Source organism: Stomoxys calcitrans, chromosome 5 (genome assembly GCF_963082655.1).
Source record: "Stomoxys calcitrans chromosome 5, idStoCalc2.1, whole genome shotgun sequence".
Taxonomy (NCBI): domain Eukaryota; kingdom Metazoa; phylum Arthropoda; class Insecta; order Diptera; family Muscidae; genus Stomoxys; species Stomoxys calcitrans.
This window is the reverse complement of record NC_081556.1, coordinates 73,599,155-73,622,697: the sequence shown is the minus strand read 5'-3', so window position 1 is coordinate 73,622,697 and position 23,543 is coordinate 73,599,155. Positions and strand designations below refer to the sequence as shown.

Genomic DNA, 23,543 nt, shown 5'->3' with positions numbered 1-23,543 from the left:
TACGCCTCTGATTTATGGAAGTTCGAAATAGAAGGCACTATCAGTTTGTTAGATTTCAGTTATCAATGTTCAGTCGAGGAGAACACATCACAGCGCGAAACCGACGACATCGCTAGGATAAATTTCTAATAGCATTTCCAACGAGAGAATAACAGGCCTCATAACAAGAATGGGCTGTGGTGAATCGACATTAAAGTTTTCATTATTCGTTTTAAATATTTTGTGCTTTGTGAGTTCCGCTCCTAATGTTGTTCACATTTAAGACACTAAAGCAGGCGAACTCTGGTGGCAGTGAAAGTTTTTATGATTAAAATGTTAGCTACCGACCAGTCTAACTCTTGATGTCTCACTACCTTTTGCACATTTATCTTATTATGTAATTACCGAGATAGTGTATCTTGAAGCCACTTGGAATATATACAACTAGTGATTACGCTCATGTACAAACATACAAATAACGGTGGCAATTGTTGTGAAAATTGTTTTTGATTTGACAGTCACGAATAGGTCAAACAAAAAGTGTCGCCACTAAAATAGTATCTTCTAGCTGAAATAACAACAAGTAAAAGCGAGCTACGTTCGATCGGGCCGAATCTTGAGAGCCACCTCCATGAATTTAGCAAAAAATTTCTACATACCAAAATTTTTGTCAAGTCAGGCAAGTATTGAAGCCTCTATGGATCGTAAAAGGCTAATCGGGAGATCGGTGTATACCAGGTTATAGACCGATGTGTCCATGGATGTTTCAAATTATAACAAAACACTATGGGCAAATCGGCTTAAAATTGCGGCTATCAGGGGGATCGGTATATATGGGAGCTCATTTGCAATCCCTAAGGACCTACATCAAGAAGTATCTGTGCAAAATTTCAAGCGGCTAGTATTAAGCGGTCGCTCGCTATCATGATTTCTACAGACGGACGGACATGACTACATTGACTTAGAATGTCAAAACGAACAAGAATATATATACTTTATGGAGTCTCAGATCAATACCCAGGTATACCCAGAAGGTGAAACCCTTGCTAGAATTGCAGAAATTCTTTCAAAAGCGTTTAATGGTGGCAGTTAATAAAATGAATTTAGGCGATTTCCCTAACAGAGTTTGGAGCCTTATGTATAAAGAACAAAATGAACCCTCCCATTTTAAAAGAAGCAACTGAGCGTGGAAGCAGCTTTTAAGCTAATTTTTGCAGCCATGAGACTCGAACTGGCCGCACCCCCAATACGGAGAGTTTTTTGGGACCAAAATACGAAAAGATAGGAAACATTGAGATATATAGACCGACTAGCCGAACCGGGCCCGCTCTGCTGCGCCTTCTTTAACTCTCAAATATCTTTTTCGGGTGGTGACACTTCGCCCTGAATGCGGATATCGAATTCGTGCCATTGTAGTCAATGACGCTGACGCGTTCGAATCCTAACGAGAACATCGGACAAAGCGGTGTTTATTAATGTTGGCGACATTTGCGAGGAACAATGCCATGCATGGTAATTTAAAAAAATTTCCCCAAAATTTTCCCGGCTATAAAAAAAGGTTTAAACTTGAATCGGAAAACACTCATTGATGTGTGAGAATTTGTTCCTTCTTGGTTCCTGGTGGTAAGGTTCTTCCTTAGGGTAATGTTCTCATTAGGGGAGGGATGGCACCTCAGACATTTCGACTCAAATTTGGATATCAAATTCGTGCTGCACTTCCAAATCCCTTTAATTTGAGCCCCATATTGCCATGGCCGGTAAATATGAACCGTTTGGAGGGTGTTTTGGGGCTGGGGCGTCCACCGGCACTTTGCACGGAAAATAGATATTAAATTCGTTCTTTGTTCCCAACGGAAATGAAATTCAGTTTAGGGGGTGATTTAGGGCGTACCCCAAAACACTTTGCTCCAAAATTGGATATCAAATTCGTTTTCTATTCTCAAATACCTTTCATTTGAGTCCCATAATGGGTCAGATAACCCATTTGACGTATCATTATGAGGAAATGCGCCACCTAGACTTGAACGTCATATTCGTAATTTACTCCCTAATACCTTTCATTTGAGTACCATATAGCTATGGTCGGCTAATATGCTCATTTGGGGGGTGGGCAACTTCTCATTACTTATACCTAATGTTTTGTGCTATATTTGCACTCTACTGCCTTATACTTTTCATTTTAGTCCTATATTGACATGAACTTCGAATATATCTGTGGTGGGCTGGGTACTTGGACCCAAATTTTAATACCATTTTCGTTTTCTGGTCTACAATATCTTTCATTTGATACCCTTATTGTCCCCATTAAACCACTTTCGGATATGGGTGGCGTTTTTGGGGTAAAGGGGAGGGTTCTCCGATACCTAAAAATTGTAAAGCCTATGTTTCCTCCCAGACAAACGTACACAATCTATGATAATTTTAAGAAAATCGCTTCAGCCAAGTATCATATAGTCATAATGGGTCTAATGGCGTCTTTGAGGGGTGGCATGACCCCTTATACTTCGATCTGATTTTGTAAGCCAAATTCAAAATCTACTCCCGAATACCTTTCATTTGAGCCCCATATTGAAATGAACGTCCAATATATCTGCTTGGGGGAGTTATTGGGGCGGCCCGACAGGTACTTAGACTCAAATTGTAATACCATATTCGTATTCTACTCTCCAATATCTTTCATTTGATACCTATACTGTCCCGATCGGTTCACTTTTGATTTTGGGTTGTGTTTTTAGCATAAGCGGGTGTCCCCCGTCCACCCCCTTCCGATACCAAAAAATTATATAGCCTATATTTCCTTCTAGACCAACCTTCACAATACGCGAAAATTTCGAGAAAATGGGTTCTACCGTTTTTCAGTCTATACGGAACAAACAAACCGAGCCCCATATATCCGTGATTGGTTAATGTACCCATTTTGGGCGTTTTTGTGGGGATGGGGTGACCCCCTATACTTCCACATGAATTTGAATGCCAGATTCGTTATCTACTCCCGCATACTTTTCATTTGATACCCATATAGTCCTTATCGGTCCACTTTTGATTTTTGGTGGTGTTTTTGGGGTAACGGTGAAGGGTCCGCCCCCTTCCGTTATCAATATATTATAAAGCCTATTCCTACTTCCTGATCATATTCATAATCTACTCCCGAATACCTTCCATTTGAGTCCCATATTGTCATGATCATCAAATAAACCTATTTTAAGAGGTTTTGGGGCTGGGCCGATACTTGGACTCAACTTTTATTATGAAATTCGTACTCTACTCTCGAATAACTTTCATTTGAATCCCATATTGTCCCGAACGTTCCACTTTTTTTTGGGGTAGTACTTTTGGAGTAAAGACAGATTGTGTCTGAGAATCGGGATCGACATCTTAGGTCATTAAATTACTTAATATATATAAGCTATGTCTAAATCTAGTCAGACCTATTGAAATATCGAATAAAACCTTGCAAGATTTTATTACAATAGGTCCTTAATTGTGGCTACTCCAATCTTAAGAGCATGTATTGACTGGAATATATATGGGAGCTATATGTAGATTTGGATCGATTTTGATGAAATTATGCATATATGTTGGACGTCAAATGAAACACCTCATGCAACATACAATCTTAAAAGGCCATATCGGATGAAAGATATATATGGGAGCAATATTTAAATCTGAACCGATTAGTATAAAATGAACCCGAAATGTCGGAAGCCATTGCGCCAAATTTTCTTGTAATCTGTTAACAAATGAAATGAATGCGTTATGCAAAATTTTGCTAAGATTGGTTAATAAATGCGCTTACAAAGGCTTTAAAAGTGAAAATCGGGCGAAATATATATATGGAAGATATATCTAAATCTGAACCTATTGATATGAAACTCACATGAAATGTCGAATGCCATAAGGAAATATGTTGTGCAAATTTTTATACCCTCCACCATAGGATGGGGGTATACTAATTTCGTCATTCTGTTTGTAACTACTCGAAGTATTCGTCTGAGACCCCATAAAGTATATATATTCTTGATCGTCGTGATATTTTATGTCGATCTAGCCATGTCTGTACGTCTGTCCGTCCGGCTGTCTGTCCGTCCGTCTGTCTGTCGAAAGCACGCAAACTTTCGATGGAGTAAAGCTAGCCGCTTGAAATTTTGGACAATTACTTCTTATTAATGTAGGTCGGTTGGGATTGTAAATGCTATATCGGTCCATGTTTTGACATTGCTGCCATATAAACCGATCGTAGCTCTTGACTTCTTGAGCCTCTAGAGGGCGCAATTCTTATCCGATTGGAATGAAATTTTGCACGGCGCGTTTTGTTATGATATCCAACAACTTTGTCAATAATGGTTCAAATCGGTCCATAACCTGATAAAGCTGCCATATACCGGTCTTGGGTCTTGACTTCTTGAGCCTCTAGAGGGCACAATTCTTATCCGATTTGCCTGAAATTTTGTACGACGGATCCTCTCATGACCATCAACATATGTGTTTATAATGGTCTGAATCGGTCTATAGCCTGATACAGCTCCCATATAAATCGATCTCTCTATTTTATTTCTTGTTTTGCCTAAGAAGAGATGACGGGAAAAGAACTCGACAAATGCGATCCATGGTGGTGGGTATATAAGAATCGGCCCGGCCGAACTTTGCACGCTTTTACTTGTTTTTTTATCATCGTTAAACAATTGACCAGTTTATTGCATTATAACTGCAAATCTGGCGAATTGCAAATTTAAACCGATTTTATCCAATTTCAATAGGCTTCGTCTCTATGCCAAAGGAAATACGACTTGTGGTTTGAACACATATTAACATGGACAGACGGACATAGCTAAATCGAATCAGAAAGTGATTCAGAGTCGATCGGTATACTTATCAATGGGTCTATCCCTCTTCCTTCCGGGTGCTACAAACAGATTTTCCTCTGTTACTTTCCATTAAGTAACAGGGGTATACTTCTCACATGTCAATGAGTGTTATTAGTATCATCAATCAAAAATTGGAGGATACTCTTACACTGTTTTGTCAAATTTAAAAAGCAAAGCCCTTGTAAGCCTGAATAAGACTCACTGATTAATTAAAGGCAAACTCATCATATATTTAGTCATAAACAAAACTTCCCAAAGCAAAATTGGGACCATTTTTAGTTACTCATAATATTGAATAGCGTATAATAGAAACTGATTTGGTGGACTGATAACACTGTAGAACAATTTTAGTGTCAAGGTCTGGGAGGTGGAAAATTTCAAGTCAGGGCGATGGGATTAAGTCTGTAGAACCGATATGTTGGTTAAACTCAGAAGTAAGAGACATGGACCCATAGAGATAGACACTTTCTGCTGATAGAAAAATGATGGATGGAAGGTGGAAAAAATTAGACCATACTTTAAAACTTTCATAAATGTTGTAAAAAAATTGTGTATTCTATCATAGCTCTTAAGTTTTTATGGATTTTAAGTAACAACAGAAAAACTAACTTAAAAACGTATATTTATGCCTTTAAATAAAACATTTACGGCTAAAATTGCAAAAAAAAAAAACTACTAATGCACGCAAAAAAATAATTAGTTTCACGTAAAGAAAATTTTCGCCAAGTAAACTTCTTTTCTGAAAAACGTTGGACTTTATTTACGACAGAAGTTGTTTTGCTTTGAATTTTTGCAAGAATTTGTGACGAAGCATAAAGTTTTTTACCCTGACAATACCTTTCATTCTTGATATATAGAACATTTTATTCGGGGTTTCAAATAGTTTTTGTTAAGGTATATATTTATTTTACGTCATGCTTATGTATATTCTTTTTAATTTTAAAATAGATTGTGCATATTGAAAGGGATGCTAAGATCAATTTAATGTTGGAACATAAGATCAATTTAATGTTGGATCAATTTAATGTTGGAACATAGCTCAAACTCAGTTAGTAAATCAAACTCTTTAAAAGTTTCTTTTGATTTATTTCGATGGTATGATAGACAATTATATTAAATGCCTTCTATTTTTTGTGCTGATCTGCTGTCTTCGTTTTGCTACAAATAAAATGAAAAAATGCCTATGGGAGTAGTTGTTTACACACATCTCAATACCTATGTTGGGATGGATATTTTTCTATCGCGCAAATATTACCATACAATGTATGTGCCTTAGAAAATCTAGTTGTGTTTTTTTTACCTGGCAGCCATTTGTATGTAATAAATTTTGTCTTACTTGAGGCGAAACTCCGCACTAGACCGACTGCTCTTTGATCAGTCAAAAAAGGAAAACATGTTTTGTGTGAAAATGTTTCTATAATAGCCATAATTGCAATTATTCACAAGTCCAAGGACCTGGTTGGGATTATTTTCTTGTAAATAATCCCAAGTGTTTTTAGTGTGAGTGTTTTTTCGTGTTTGCTATTTTGAGCTGACTTTTTTCTATGAGTGGATCTTGAAGCGACATCCACTAGACACTAGACTAGATCCACTAGACATCCAAAATTTGCTATCGGAAATAGTAAAAAAGACAACTGCTAAAAAAATCTACAGTTTCAGCTGCAAAATAGACCAAAGCATTGACTACGTATTACTTATGAACAGGTAAAAAAGTGTTGCTAAGATAGCAAACAATTGTTCCGCATTTCCACGGTGGTTATCCCATCCCAATACTGCACTCAAAGAAAAAAGTTTGCTGAAAATAGCAAACACTGTCTGCTGGATATTAGTAGTTAATTTTGCTGCTATTGTAGCAGTAGTTCTGCTATCACGCAGTGGTACTGTAGCAGGCTTACTGCTGAAAAGTCAGTTGTTTTGCTGAAAATGACTACTACTTAATTATGAAGGGGATGTTAGAAGAAAACTAGTTTTGGGAACCCACCTCCATGGATTCTGTACAAACTAAATTTAGTTGAATGGCAAAATTTTATTCTACATACCAAACTTCTGTCAAGACAGCAAAAATTAAAGCTTCTAGGGAGCCAACAAGGATAGTCGAGAAACCGGTTTATATGGGAGCTATATCAGGTTATAGACCGATTTTGACCGTACTTGGCACATTTGTTGAAAGTCATAACAGAACACTATGTGCAAAGTTTCAGCCCAATCTGACAAAAAGTATGGCTTTCAGGGGCTCAAGAATTCCAATCGGTAGATCGATTTATATGGGAGCTATATCAGGTTATTCACCGATTTCGATGGTAATTCGCAAAGTTATTGGAAGTCATAATAGAACACTATGTGCAAAATTTCAGCTAAATCGGACAAAAAATGCGGCTTACAGGGGCTCAAGAAGTCAAATCTGGAGATCGGTTTATATGAGAACTATACCAGGTTCTTGATTTGTTAGCTTTACGCGTTCGACCGCTGTCGTAATTTCGACAGACGGACGGACGGACATGACCAAATCGACTCAGGATGTCGAGACGATCAAGAATATATATACTTTATGGGGTCCTAGATCAATATTTCGAGGTGTTATAAACAGAAAGTTTAGTATACCCCCTCCTATGGTGGTGGGTATAAAAATAGTTGTCTAAATAGAAGCTTAAGCTGCTCTGAATAATGTTCGTACTGCACTGAATAATGTTAGTGGTTCTTTTTTATACCCTCTACCATATGTTGAGGGTACACTAATTTCTTCATTCTGTTCTGTAACTCCTCGAAATATTCGTCTAAGATACCTTAAAGTATATATATTCTTGATGGTTATGACATTTTAAGTCGATCTATCCATGTCCCTCCGTTCGACAGTCTGTCTGCCAAAAGCACGCTAACTTTCGAAGGAATAAAGCAAGCTTATTAGTTTAGGTCGATGGGATTGTAAATGGGCTATATCGGTCCATGTTTTGATATAGTTACCATATGAACCGATCTTGGATTTTTACTTCTTGAGCCATTAGAGGGCACAATACTTATCCGGTTTTGCTGAAATTTGGCATGTGGTGTTTTGTTACGATTACCAAAAACTGTGCTAAATATGGTTTAAATCGGTTTATAACCTGATATAGCTGCCATATAAACCAGTCTGGGGTCTTGACTTCTTGAGCCTCTAGAGAGCGCAATTCTTATCCGATTTGGCTGAAATTTTGCATGAGGTGTTTTTATGTGACTTCCAACAATTGTACTAAGTATGATTAAAATCGGTCTATAACCTGATATAGCTGTCGTTTAAACCTATCTGGGGTTTTGACTTCTTGAGCGTCGAGAGACCCCATAGCTCCAATATCAATTTTAGCAATTTTTTTCGTTTATCCTTTTTTTGCCTAAAAAGAGATATTGGGAAAAGAACTCGGCAAATGCTATCTATGGTTGAGAGTATATATGATTCGGCCCGGCCGAACTTAGGACGCATTTACTTGTTATTTCTGCATGTGTTAAGAGAGCTCGCGCTCACCGAAACACCGTTAGCAGCGGAGTGAAAAAGCACGGTACACTCTCTTTGCCCCTCTATGGTCCATACTATCTCCGACTTAATGTACCTTATCGTAATAGCCTTGCATATATATCATAATAATATTTGTGTGTTTTCTATGTCAAAAATCTTTCAGATATTCGGGGTATTGACATTATCAGCATGTATCTATGCTCTCATTGAGTTTGAATTTTGCGAAGCTGTGAAAATCCCATGCATTTTGGGATGTATTTTAAGTTCCATACTATTCCTTAACAGTATTTTAGGTTGTTGCGGCGCTTACCACAGTGCTGTACATCTTACATGGATCGTGAGTTACATTTTCAAATATATAGTATTGAGTTGCCCAAAAAGTAATTGCGGATTTTTCATATAGTCGGCGTTGATAAATTTTTTCACAGCATGTGACTCTGTAATTGCATTATTTCTTCTGTCAACTGTTACTTTTAGCTTGCTTTAGAAAAAAATTATAAAAAAAAGTATATTTGATTAAAGTTCATTCTAAGTTTTATTAAAAATGCATTTACTTTTTTTTTAAAAATCCGCAATTACTTTTTGGACAACCAATAATATTGTAATATAATAGTAAAAAGAGTTTTATTTTATTATAGTACTCGATAATTATGCTACTGCTTATGGGAGCTCAAATAGCTGTGATATTCTTGCAGCCAGTCGACTTCCATAAAGTGGCCACAGAATTTGTTGACAAGGTTTGGAATGACACTGACATATCAAATGAGTATTTGATGTCTTCATATGAGATTAAGGTAAGATTTTGAATTGTTTGGTGATCTTAAAATGACCTATTAACTAGGTTTATTCGAGATGGTATTGGTATTATACAAAATCTGTCTTTTCGAGGAAAATAATTTTTTTCGGATGTATCGGAAATGCCCAATTGAAAAATTAGTTAGCATTACAGTTTAAGCGCCTATTCTAGAGCTGTCTACCATTGAAGTTTAAAAGCAGAGTAGTGAGTCCTTTGCAGATATGTACGTCGGTTCTGAAAACCCTCTAATCGCCATTTACTTCTGAATTTGCAGAAGCGATGCATTTGGGGAAATTCCCAAGCAAACCTCTATATTCCATCGTAGGTTAAGTGTTCCCAACTGGCAATAATTTTTGGTAGCTAATGCGAGAAGCCACCCTCTGGAAATATTAGATCGATTTTTGCTCGACACTTTGCCATTTATCGATCATTTCCGATTTTACCTTATATAGTCATTTTGAATTTTTTTGCCTTTTAGGGCAAAGATCATTTTATGCGAGAAGCCACCCTCTGGAAATATTAGATCAATTTTTGCTCAACACTTTGCCATTTATCAATTATTTCCGATTTTACCTTATATAGTCATTTTTAATTTTTTTGCCTTTTAGGGCGAAGATCATTTTATTATATACTAATTTCGTCATTCTGTTTGTAACACCTTGAAAAATGCGTCTCAGAGCCCATAAAGAATATATATTATTGATCGTCATATCATTTTAAGTCGATCTAGCGATGTCCGTCCGTCCGTCTGTCTGTCGAAAGCACGCAAACTTTCGGAGGAGTAAACCTAGCCACTTGAAATTTTGCACAAATTCTTTTTATTAATGTAGGTCGGTTGGGATTTTAAATGGGCCAAATCGATCCATGTTTTGATATAGCTGCCATATAAACCGATCTTGAGTCTTGACTTCCTGAGCCTCTAGAGGGCGCCGTTCTCGTCCGATTTGACTGTGCTAAGTATGGTTGAAATCGGTTTATAACCTGATATAGCTGCCATATAAAACGATCTTGGGTCTTGACTTTTTTTTATCCGATTTGGCTGTAATTTTGCACGTGATATTTTGGTATTACTTCCAACAACTGTGCTAAGTATAGTTCAAATCGCTTCATAACAAACCGATCTTGGATCTTGAGATTTGGAACATCGGTCTATATGGCAGGCATATCTACATATAGTCCGATCTAAACCATATTTGGGTCGGATGTCGGGAGGCTTAAAACAACTCGCTATTAAATAAAGCTTTTATGGGCTTCAGGACCTTAATCGGAAGAGCGGTCTATATGGCAGCTATATCTGCCGGTTGTCAGGAGTCTTAATACAACTTACTCTTTCAAATTTCAACGAAATCGGGTAATAAATGCACCTTTTATGGGTTTCGGACCCTAAATCGGAAGATCGGTCTACATGGCAGCTATATCCAAATTTGGTCCATTTGAGCGCGTTCAAAAACGCAACGTTCGTGCAGCAAAAAGACGTATCTATGCCAAGTTTCAGCTCAATATCTCAATTTTTAAGCTGTAGCGTGATTACAACATACGGACAGACAGACACACCGACATCGATAAATCGACTTGTAACTTTACGACTATCAGAAATATATCTAGTTTGTAGGGTCGGAAATGGATATTTGATGTGTTGCAAATTTCTGCCAAATCGGATGAGAATTGCGCCCTCTAGAGGCTCAAGAAGTCAAGATTCCAGATCAGTTTATATGGCAACTATATCAGGTTATGTATCGATTTGCGCCATACTTAGCACAGTCATTGGAAGTCAGCCAAATCGGACGAGAATTGCGCCCTCTAGAAGCTCAAGAAGTCAAGATCCAAGATCGGTTTATATGACAGCTATATCAAAACATGGACGATTTGAACCCACTTAGCGCAGTTTTTGGAAGTGATACCAAAACACCACGTGCACTATTTCAGTCAAATCGGACGAGAATTGTGCACTCTAGAGGCTCAAGAAGTCAAGACACAAGATCTTATATGGCAGCCATATCAAAACATGAACCGATGTGGCCCATTTACAATCCCAACCAACCTCGCTAGTAGAAAGTATTTGTGCAAAATTTCAAGCGGCTAGCTTTACTCCTTCGAAAGTAAGCGTGCTTTCGACAGACAGACGGACGGACAAGCCTAGATCGACTTAAAATGGCATGACGATCAAAAATATATATACTTTATGAGGTCTCAGACGCATATTTCGAGGTGTTACAAACCGAATGATGAAATTAGTATACCTCCATCCTATAGTGGAGGGTATACAAAAATACATGTTTCTAATACACATATTGTTGGCAGTACTTAAGTGATTTGTATTAAATTGACAGATTTCACTTCTTTGGTGATTCGTAATAAAATTTGATGAGGAAAATTTTTGTCTATGACTTCATCAACCTGAAATTATGTATTTTGGGTGAATTGTACAGCAACTTAAAAAAAAGTGCTACAATAACTCTAAAATGTACTTTCAATATTAAGTGATTTATGGAGTTTAGGTTAAGTAGTGGGTTTTGATGCATTCAGAGACCTATAGTGAAATTTTATGGCAAACATGTTTCCTGATCATTTTGATCCGCAAGACACCCATTTTAAAAGAGTTTTGAGCTCTTTTTTTTAAAAAAAGGGACTAAAAAGACCCTTTTAGCCAGTCGTTTGAGGGTTAAAATGTTGGACAAAAATATTTCTCCCAATCTTTCCAGTACTATTGCCGGAGACATTATACACCTGAAATGAAAGGATTATGAGTAAAATTTAGAAGAATGTCCAACAGAGAGTAACTTCCTCCTCTTGTTTGGTTACTTTTCGATGTAAACTTTCAAAACGCCGATACACGAGTCTTCTGTTTTTGCCTCCGTGCATTTTTTCCTGCTATTTGGGAAGAAGTTGAATTTTGTTCCACAGTGTTATATTTTGCTATAGAAAAGTAAAGCCAGAAGATGCCACAACACCAACCATGGTATGGCGCGTTTTGAAGCCATCTTAGAATACTTCTAAGAATGAAGGCTTCAAGGTCCGTACGTTGGTATGTTGTACTTATATTGAAAACGGCTCTATGATATAAGTATGACTCTAACCAAGTTCGACACCCTGTCTGCTAGCTGTTCTTTGTCCATTGCATTTTTTTGGGTATAGTGATAGATTTTTTTGTCCACGCAATACTTAAATGCCATACACATTTTTCTGTGAATCTTTCGGAAGTAACTTCGAACGCTAGTTGACGGCAATGGCTCACGCTGTTGCTCCGAGTGTCCGGGTTCTAATCCCGCCATGGCTACGTCGAATTTTATTTCCCAGTTTTTTTTTTTTTTTTTGCCTGTTAAGGCGAACATCATTTTATTTTATAATTCTCATTTAATTTCTCTTTCGAGATACGCTTAATATTTTTTTCTTTAATTTGAGTTTTTTCAATGTTTGTTCTTCGATTCAGTATGAATGCTGTGGACGATTTGGCCCAAATGATTATAAAATGATGAATGAAACAATACCCACCAGCTGCTATATCTACCACAACAATACCATTGCAACGAACCTTTTCGAGGATGGATGCATCGACAAAATGACTGAAATGTATTCCACAAATCAACGAGTGGAGGACATAAGTGATTGGACTCTAGTGGGCCTCGAGGTAAAATCACCATATTATCGATGTTAAATTATTGTTAACACAGTTTATAATCTAGGGTTTATGCGCTGTAATTGGTTGCATGATGGCGATTACCATGAAAAATGTACAAAGGCGGAAATATTACCATTAGAACTGAAGGTGCTGACGCAAATGTGAAAAAACGTCCGAATAGCTATGCGTAAACAAGTCACATACTTTTAAGTACCTCAACGGAATCACTGAGGTTCCCGGTGCCATATATAAATAGAGAACTATGCGTAAAACATTATAAATGATATTTAAATCTGTTTTACTTGGCAATCTTCTGGATTCGCTAGCTAATGTTTAGATAAAAAGAGTGAGGGATATACATATAACCACAATTTAAATTTTTTAGGAAAAAATAGTCTCAACTTTTGGTAAACTATTTCGGATACACCCATAGAAAAAATCCAAGCACTGCGTTGACAAAGTGACTACATTCGTTGATAAAAGTGAATCAATACACAGATGATATCAGACCAATCACAAATGTTCATAAACCAACACAGTTTTTGTAAATGAAACGTTCACAGCCGTTCACATTCTGACAACATCTAGTGCACAGTTTTCTAAAGGATTTATTAAAAGATTTCTAAAGGATTTTTTTCTGCTGCTGAGTGTCGAACCTGTGTTCCACTTATCTTAATGAATGTCTAAACCAGTAAGGAAAGGCAAAAGTCGTGCCGACTTTATAATACCTTACACCTACACTATAGGTAAAAAGTGGGGGCTATATCTAATTCCGAACCAATTTTGATGAACCACGGACCCCTGAACCGATTTATATAAAATCCACCAGTAATATTAAAAGATATAAGAAAATCCTTCCTGCCAAATTTTGAGGGAATAGATTAACAAATGAGCACTTTATTGCAATATTGGTCCAATTTCTGAGATGGGAGCTATGGTTGCCCAAAAAGTAATTGTCGGTAATATAGTAGTAATATAGTCGGCGTTGACAAATTTTTTCAACGGCTTGTGACTCTGTAATTGCATTCTTTCTTCTGTCAGTTATCAGCTGTTACTTTTAGCTTGCTTTAGAAAAAAAGTGCACGAAATTTTGTTTACATTTGTTTGTTTGGCGTCAATTTTAATATGGGTACCACATGTATTGAAAGAAATTCATTTAACAAACTGAATCAACGCTTGTGATATGCACCTTAAACGCAATGAATTCGATCCGTTTTTAAAACGAATCATAACTGGAGATGAAAAATGGATTGTTTACAACAACGTTAGTCGAAAACGATCATGGTCCAAGCATGGTGAACCAGCTCAAACCACTTCAAAGGCTGATATCCACCAAAAGAAGGTTATGCTGTCTGTTTGGTAGGATTGGAAGGGTGTGGTATATTTTGAGCTGCTTCCAAGGAACCAAACAATTATTTCGGATGTTTACTGTCAACAATTGGACAAATTGAATACAGCCATCAAGGAGAAGCGACCAGAATTGGTCAATCGTAAAGGTGTCATATTCCACCAGGACAACGCTAGACCGCACACATCTTTGGTCACTCGCCAAAAACTGAGTGAGCTTGGCTGGGAACTTTTGATGCATCCATCTATAGCCCTGACCTTGCACCATCAGACTATCATTTATTTCGATCTTTGCAGAACTCCTTAAATGGTAAAACTTTCGGCAATGATGAGGCTATAAAATCGCACTTGGTTCAGTTTTTTGCAGATAAACGCCAGAAGTTCCATGAGCGTGGAATTGAAATTTGCCAGGAAGATGGCAAAAGGTTATCGAACAAAATGGCAATTATATATTTGATTAAAGTTCATTCAAAGTTTTATTAAAAATGCATTTACTTTCTTTTAAAAAATCCGCAATTACTTTTTGGGCAACCCAATAGAATGTGATTCTGAGTCGGTCGGTATACTTACCAATGGGTCTATCTCTCTTCCTTTTGGGTGTTACAAACAAAAACACTAACACTACTGTGGTACAGGGTACTGTACCACAGTAGTGTTGATGTTATTAACAATTAAGCAAGGTTCCTCATTTGGAACCTTATTTGGAAGGCCCATTTACGACTTTTTATGATATTCAGATTTAAAGAAAATTAGGGAGAAACAAAAAGTTTTGTCATTTTTATGATTGTGGTAGGAAACTAAAAAGTTCTCATAAATTTATGCTGAATCGCCATTGGGTTTTTTTACTGTAGCCACTCCGTTTTTATTGATGTGTGTTTATCCGTTGTCTACCTGTTGGGGATGAATTTGTTACAGAAACCACGTTTATGATGGGTCATTCATTTAAAATTTTTGAAAAATTTACAACGTATACCTGTTAACAGAGGTATATAACCACCACAAAATATGATGCGCTCATTCATAAATACCTGTTAGTAAGATATTGAAAAAAATATGTGGTATAAATAGACGTTCATTGGTCGATTTGTGTCATTTAACAAGTTCAGACAAACCTCAATGACAGTATTTTCTATTCGAGTTATTGATTACAATACAACATGTCATTAAATAATAGCTCTTTTAACATGGATAAAACAAGGAAGAAAGAACCTAGCCCAGTTTCAAACATCATCAAGAAGATGCAACGTGGCAACGTGTTGATTGACCATTAAGTGAATGGAGACACATGCCCCTGAAAAACCACGTGATGGGAAGCTTCAAATTTCTTAAGTCCACTACCAAAGAAGGGAGAGTGAGGATCGATCTAATTGCTTCTCGCATATATCTGATCAAGCCATTTGTGCAAAACTACCAAAACTTCTGAAAGTCAACGAGCGCTGCAGAAAAAAAAACGTTAATTTATTGAAGGAATTGTTTGTCATAACCAATATTGTTGAATATTGAGCCATGGTCCTCATGAATGAATCCAAAGAAATTAAATTGATTTTACTAAAAGATGGGAAAGTTCAAACTATCGCAGAAGTACTGGAGCATAAAAAAACTGCTAGTTTCTGTTGAAAATAACCGTAAAAGTGAGCAAACGCGAGTCTATTTTTCATAATATCAGCTCCAATATATATAATTTATTTAAGTACTCAAAGGAAAGAGTGGTATAACTAGCCTTTCCCAAAGGAAAGAATATTTAAGAAATCCTATTTCAAAGGAAAAGGTACTAAAACTATTTAAGCAGCCTATTTACAGGGGGCAGTACTAAACCTACCCTCTCACAGAGGAGAGGATACTACAACTATCCTTTTCCAGAGAAAATGGTACTAAAACTATAGTTTTCCAGAGCATAGGTTATTAAAACTGCAGGAAAATATACTAAAACCATACTTCCTTAAAGGAAATGGCTTCAAAACTGCCCTTTCTCTATGGGAAAGGATCCAAAACTGTCCGTTCTTAATGGAATAGGCTCAAAAACTACCCTTTCTCAAAGGAAAAGGCCCCCAAACTACCCTTTCTATAAGGAAAAGGCTCCAAAACTACTTTTCCTCAAAGACATGGGTACTGAAACTGCCCTATCTCAAAGGCAGGGACACCAAAACTACCCTTCCTTAAGGAAAGTGTATTTAAACTGCCCATACCAAGGAAGTGTACTTAAACTATCCATACCAAAGAAGTGTTCTAAAACTACCCATACCAAAAAAGTGCACTAAAATAACCTTTCCTTAACAGAGTGTACTAAAATTACCCATACCAAATAAGAGTACATGCCAATGTGTACTAAAACTACCCTTGCCGAAGGAAAGTGTACTAAAACTACCCTTGCCGAAGGAAAGTGTACTTTTATAACCTTCAGAAAGGAAAGTTTACAAAAACAACCATTCAGAAAGGAAAGTGCAATAGAACTACGTACTAAAACTACACTTTGCAGAGGTTATTGTACTAAAACTACACTTTGCTGAGGAAATTGCCCGAAAACTACCTTTTCCAAAAAAAAGGGTGCTAATACTACTCGAAAGAAAATGCACTAAAACTACCCTTCTAAAAGGAAAGTATACTAAACATTGATTTTATACTTGAATCGGAAAGCACTAATTGATGAGTGAGAATTTGCCCCTTCTCGATTTCTGGTGGTGGTGGTGTTCTTCCTTTGGGTAATGTTCTCATTAGGGGAGGGATGGCACCTCAGACGTGTCGACTCAAATCCCTTTAATTTGAGCCCCATATTGTCATGGCCGGTAAATATGAACCGTTTGGAAGGTGTTTAGGGGCTGGGGCGGCCACCGGCACTTTGCACTGAAAATAGATATCAAATTGGTTCTTTATTCCCAACGGAAATGAAGTTCAGTTTAGGAGGTGCTTTAGGGCGTACCCCAAAACACTTGGCTCCAAAATTAGATATCAAATTCGTTTTGTACTCTCAAATACCTTTCATTTGAGTCTCACATTGACATAATGGGTCAAATAACCCATTTGACGTATCTTTAGGAGGAAAAGCGCCACCTGGACGTGAACGCAAATTTTAATACATGTTCGTAATCTGCTACCTAATACCTTTAATTTGAGTCCCATATAGCCATGGTCGGCTAATATGCCCATTTGGGGGTCGGCTATCTCCCATTACCTGGAACTAATGTTTTATGCCGTATTTGTAATCTACCTTATTGACATGAAATTCGAATATATCTGTTTAGGGAAGTTTTAAAGTGTGGGGGGGGGGGGGGGGTGCTGATTACTTGGACCCAAATTTAAATACCATATTCGTTTTCTGATCTGTAATACCTTTCATTTGATATCCTTATTGTGTCCATCGGACCACTTTCGGTTATGGGTGGCGTTTTTGGGGTAAGAGAGAGGGTCCGCCTCCCCTAAGAAATTCGGTTCATCCAAGTATCATATAGCCATAATGAGTCTAATGGCGTCTTTGAGGAGTGGCGTGACCCCCTATACTTCGATCTGATTTTGTATACCTTTCATTTGAGCCCCATATTGAAATGAACGTCCAATATGTCTGTGTGGGCAGTTTTTGGATTGGGGCGGCCCGATGGGTACTTGGACTCAAATTTCAGTACCATAATCGTGTTCTACTTTCCAATGCCTTTCATTTGATACCTATATTGTCCCGATCGGACCACTTTTGATTTTGGGGTAGGGTCCGTCCCCCTTCCGATGCCGAAAAATTATATAACCTATATTTCCTCCCAGACCAACCTACACAATATGCAAAAATTTCGAGAAAATCGGTTCTGTCGTTTTTCAGTCTATACGGAACAAACAAACCGAGTCCCATATATCCGTGATTGGCTAATGTGCCTATCATGTCATACTTCGACATGAATTTGTATGCCAGATTCGTTATCTACTACCGCATACTTTTCATTTGATACCCATATTGTCCTTATCTGTTCACTTTTGATTTGGGTGGTGTTTTTGGGGTAGTGGTGGAGGGTCCGCCCCCTTCTGTTATCAATAAATTATGAAGCTTATTCCTACTTCCTGACCATATTCGTAATCTACTCCCGAATACCTTTACCCGAATACCCACTAAATCCGGATTTATGGCTTTTAGAGATTTAAATGTTAAATCCTGTGTTTTTGCAGGTTTTACCATACCCGATATCATGGCTGAATAATCCAACTAACATGCAACTGTTTTCAAGCATTGTGAATGGATGTGTGTGATATGCACATTCATGTATACGCATGTACGCTTATGTATGTCACTTAAAAAACGCGTGTAAACGGACAGGATTTGTTTTTGGATTGAGTTTAATCCAGATCGTGAAAATTTCTGTAGTATTGGTAAGAAATTCTCTCGTAATGTGGCAGGAAGGATTTTGTCTTTACTCTCGACATTACTGGTTAATTTCATGGAAATCGGTTCAGATTTAGATATAGCTCACATATATATCGCCCGATTTCCACTGCTAGCGCATTTATTGACCAATCTTGCCAAAATTCTGTACAAAGCTTTCCTCGACGACTACCACAATATCTAAGAAGCTTGGTCAAAATCGGTTCTGATTTATTTAGTTAAAGCTCTCATATATATATGTTCGTCAGATTTTGGGTAGTTTGCAATAATGCTGTCATTTGATTTATTTGAACATATTTGCTCGAAATTTGATACGGTTTGTTTAACCCATCTGAAAACATCCGGCGAGGTCCATCAAATTTGGGTCAGAATAAGATATAGCAAACACTTTGTACTTACAGGGTAGGTGTAGGATATTACACAGCGACACCGCCCGACTTTTGCCTTCCTTACTGGTTTTTGGTTATTTCATGTGTAATTTTTCTGCATAAAAGCTTGAATATGATTTAGTACTTATTTTGTAATAGCCGTAGCGCAGAGCGTACACCCAGAAAAATTAGTCTGCTGATATTTGCAAACACTGTCTGCTGATATTAAACTAATAATTTTCAATTTTTGAATGAAACCATGCAAAATTTTTGAATATCAAAGAAAGTCGAGCTACCATAAGAAATTATGTTTGAAGAAATTACTTCTGGGAAGGTGGCTAAACTCAATTTGCTTATATCCATATGACCGTCAATGCTACTTATCCACTGAGACACGGATTTCCAATCTAGCAATGTATCTGACTACCTACAGGGTGGCTGATGAATATTGCTACAATGATGAATATTGCTACATTTTTTTTTCGGTGTATGGAATACATTTTTCTTTTATTCATGTTAAATTAAATTATTAAATTAATTATTAAATTATTATTAATTAAATTAATTAATTAATTAATTAAATTAATTATTAAATTATTATTATTAAATAGAAAAAAAGTTATTACATTTTTTTTTGGTAGCGGCTTTCATCAGCCACCCTGTATGTATGTATAAGTAATGACTGACACAACATCATTTGTTCATAAAGAACAGCATCACATCACTTGTCTGCAATACAATAACAACGTTTTGTGTCTGGGTTTCTATCCCCTGCTGTTGGATGGTGTTGTTTGTTATTTGAAACCCGTTGAACCCCAAAATTAACTACCAACATTCAGCAGACATTGTTTGCTATTATCGGCGGGCTTTTTGCTATAATATATATTATAACAAATTATTAAATTGTTATTTAAAAATTCAAAAACTTTACATGGTTTCATCAAAAAATTAATATGTTTTGTTGAATATGTGCAGACAGTGTTTGGTAATATCAGCAGCCTAATTTTCTGGATGTCGATGAATAATATATAACTTATGAAAGGGATGGCACTGCTTGCTGTCAACAACAAACGATTGTACTAAGTTCTATCCTTTATGGCGCAAATTTAGAATATTTGTTGCTTCGTACTCTTCCCATCTTAAGTTCATACACTATTTTCAGTCAATATTTCAGTGATCATCTTTAGATTATACACTTCTTATTCAGTAGTTCTATCCTTGTGAACCGCAGTGTATAACGCAAATGACATTGTTATTCTTTTTTTTTTTTGTAAATCATTTGATTGCCTTTTACTCCAAATTACTATTTGACTTACGTATCATTTCATAAATTGAAGTGAATACAATTCCGTCGTGCTGTTCCAATTTATGGAAGTTGACCCATTGTCGTTATAAATCATTTCTAATATTGGGATAGGTATCGTATTGCAATAGTATGCATTTTAACGCCTAAAAGCAGCACATTTTTATTTAAAACAGTGGTAGTTCTTTCATCCTATAGGTGGCGCAAACAGAAGAGCAAAACAAATGAGGATAAAAATAGAGATTGCGTCACTATGCAACAATAGGTGTCATCACTGATGTGCATAAAGGTATGCACGAAGACGCCACCGATAATTTTTTTTAACATCGACAGCCCTGCCAACACAAGCCATGGTACAATTAAGAGGTAGTGTCATTTGCACAATAACAAAAAACTACCCCTAATCAAATTTAGATTTGCGACCATGGCTGAGTTATTTCAAAGGTAGTCTCATTTTGACAACAACAAAAAACCTTATGGTGAAATCGCCATCTAACAAAGAAATTTGTGTGCGTGAGTGTGTACGTATGCAGAAAGTGTGAGTACGTGAGCCGAGAATATGCGATAAAGGCTGTGTGTCGAATGGTAGCATAGTTGTAGGGATAGTAAATATATGACGTTAAGTGTGGTAAATAATTTTTGAGTAGCCCAGGGGCTACGATTTTTGACAGCACAGCAAATGTTGACGTTTCATTGAGCAAAGTCCCATGTCAGTAATTGTAAATTCATTTGCGTTTTGGTAACCAACTTGCGTGCGGCATAACATAGCCGTCTACATTATGGACAGACGTCACTAAATTTAAACGACTTATTTGGTATAAAATAAGTAAAACTATTGTTTATTATCATTGGCAACGGGATTCTATATTATTGTTTTTTAACAATAATGGACAAAAGTACAGTTTTGTGTTTGTAGTTTATAGAAATGATGGCGCAGCCGTTTAGTGATTTTTCTATAACGGCGTCAATAGTTTGTTTACGTGGCATGAGTTTCGTTATCTTTTTCATGTAAATAATAGAAGCAAGTTTGCATTCATTTTTCCTTAAGTAATGGTTCGTGAAGAAGGTTTCATATACAAAACTTCCCAAAATTGGGAATTACTTAATACGAGGGCCGAAGTACCGTATACGTGATCGAATGCGCTTTTTTTATCGAATGAAATTTCAACTCGTATTCAATGGAAGTTATACCACCAGTGTAAACATTTTTAGTTCAACGTTATTATAAATAATGATCGATTTAAACATTCGCGTTCCTAAATATCAAAAATCCCCGTTCAATAAAAAAGAGACATAATTCACAATAGAGAGATTTCGAACAAAGTTACTCGCTAACGTATGCCATAATTCTGCCCCAAATGTCCTTAAAATAACATTACTTGTCTTACTCGTCGTGTTTTCCAAAGCAAGACCCAAGGCGGATTTAATAAGAAGGTCTCACGCGAGCAGCTGTTACCAGCCGGCCAAATTTGACAGTATTAAGAAGAAATAATAATTATTTGCGAAAAGAATATTTTTCAAAAATATTTTCCATTATTGCTGGCAGTTATATTGCAAATTCGAACGTTGCAATATGGAGATACTTTAGATCTTGCTCATGGCGAAACAATTAAAGGTGGTCTCATTTATACAACAACAACAAATCATATGGTACTTGTCATCAAGCTGATCGACGTTTTGCCAACACACACAATGAAATTTGTGTGCGTGTGTGTATACGTATGCGTACATGAGCAGAGAATTGCCGATAAAGAAGATAACAAAGGGAATGTAAACAAAAATCTAACATTTTAGTAACGTCAAACTTGGCCAGCTGTTTACAGCTGTCCGCGTGAGACCACCTTTTTTAATCCGCCTTGATAGCTTATTAAGGGTTTAAAAAAGCTTTGATTAGTGAGCATAAATTATTGTAAACTCTGACCTTCTTTAACCAAATAATAGTCTCACTTATTGTAATTTTTGCTTACACTCTCAAAATAACAATACTATCTAATAAAATATTTATGTTGAAAAACCCAAGAGAATTTCTACGAGACTTTGGAGAATGATCTCCTTACAATATGCAATTAAATATATTTTATACAACTTTATTAATTAACACAAATTTTATTAAAATTTTTAAAAAATTTGCCAAAAACTATTTCTTTATGTGTCTAAGAGCGATAATCGAAAGAAATTGGAGCGGACGCGTATACATATTTTGAAACATTGCCATGAAAGTTCCAAATAGTCAAAAGCAAATATAAACCTTTTTCATTTTTTGTGCGGTGTAAATCAGCTGATTGTAAATGTATTGGAATCAAAGATTTTAGGAATTTTACAAGATGTACAAAATTTAGGTTCAAACATGAGTGGAACTGTCATTTTTTACTTGCGGTATGATGTTTACATTTAGCAATTTTTCTATTAAGCTGAGTATTCTGTTCAGTTTTTTGAGCGGAATGCTATCAAACTCCATATAAAAAAACATCGGCGAAACGTTGGCTGAAAATAATGGGAAAAGTAGTACTCTGTTATTAGTGGGGAAAATGGCAAAAAACTATTATAGTGGCAACACTTGAAACTATTGCCGGTATCATTTTAGTTTGTTTCATTGGTTTCATTGGTTTCAATGGTTCGTATTTCTTTATTTATTTGAGAAAAAATATATAAAATAGAGAAAAAAATAAGTGCAGATAAAGAAACGTGTTTTGGTATGGAAACAAAAACATTTGATTGCTGTCAAATTTCGCTTGCGAAATAATTACAAATTTCAGCGGCTATTCCGAAAGCAGAAGAGAATACGAACCCTTAAGCCTAGTACTGACTTCATTCACAGCGAAAATGCCTATTAAGTTATTGTGAAATCCGACGGACTATTTTCTTTGTCAGAACACAAACAAAAGTCGAACAACAACACACAACAAAGACAACAATATTGAGCCGGAGTTGATTCGGCCCATTTCGTGAACATTTATTACACTTGCAATTAATATTGTGCAAAATTCATCCTGATGCAGCGACATGTCGCTACTATTTTGCTCATAGAACTCAGTACCACTTGTTCGGAATATGTTCGCATTATCTACGTCACCATTTTTTTATAGCGCGTTTTGACAGTTGTTCGTTAGACAAGTCCAAGTCAGTACTAGGCTTCAAACAAAAAATAGCTCTTTAAACTTGCTGTAAATGGTGCCAAAATATAAAAAAACAAATTATTTGTATATTTCATAAACCTTTTCAACACAATTTTCTATTTACGAAGGAACAAAAAGAGGAATTGGTTAAAATGCTGCATTCGACATGTTTACATATATGAATCTTAACTGTACCATTTTTATGATATTAGGAAGACCAATTAGATCGTAAGTCTTGGTCGTATACGGTCTTTAATTAGAATACTTCGAATTCATTAAAAATGCATTTAATGAGTTAAAAGC

The 23,543-nt window shown here is 36.4% G+C and overlaps 1 protein-coding gene across 1 annotated transcript; it reads left to right on the top strand.

Annotated features, from left to right (window-relative positions):
- The first annotated feature begins 80 nt into the window (after positions 1 to 80).
- On the top strand, positions 81 to 13,007 carry LOC106081339 (protein late bloomer). Its single transcript, XM_013243226.2, has 5 exons — positions 81 to 229; positions 8,495 to 8,668; positions 8,970 to 9,125; positions 12,558 to 12,755; positions 12,811 to 13,007. The coding sequence occupies exons 1-5, from the start codon at positions 170 to 172 to the stop codon at positions 12,883 to 12,885; spliced, it is 663 nt and encodes a 220-aa protein (XP_013098680.1). The 5' UTR covers positions 81 to 169; the 3' UTR covers positions 12,886 to 13,007.
- The last annotated feature ends 10,536 nt before the right edge of the window (positions 13,008 to 23,543 follow it).

Coding starts and splice junctions, on each gene's coding strand:
- LOC106081339 (XM_013243226.2), top strand. CDS start 170: ATGGGCTGTGGTGAATCGACATTAAAGTTTTCATTATTCGTTTTAAAT. Junction 230..8,494: donor TTTTAAATATTTTGTGCTTT/GTGAGTTCCGCT, acceptor AAAATCTTTCAG/ATATTCGGGGTATTGACATT. Junction 9,126..12,557: donor TGTCTTCATATGAGATTAAG/GTAAGATTTTGA, acceptor TCTTCGATTCAG/TATGAATGCTGTGGACGATT.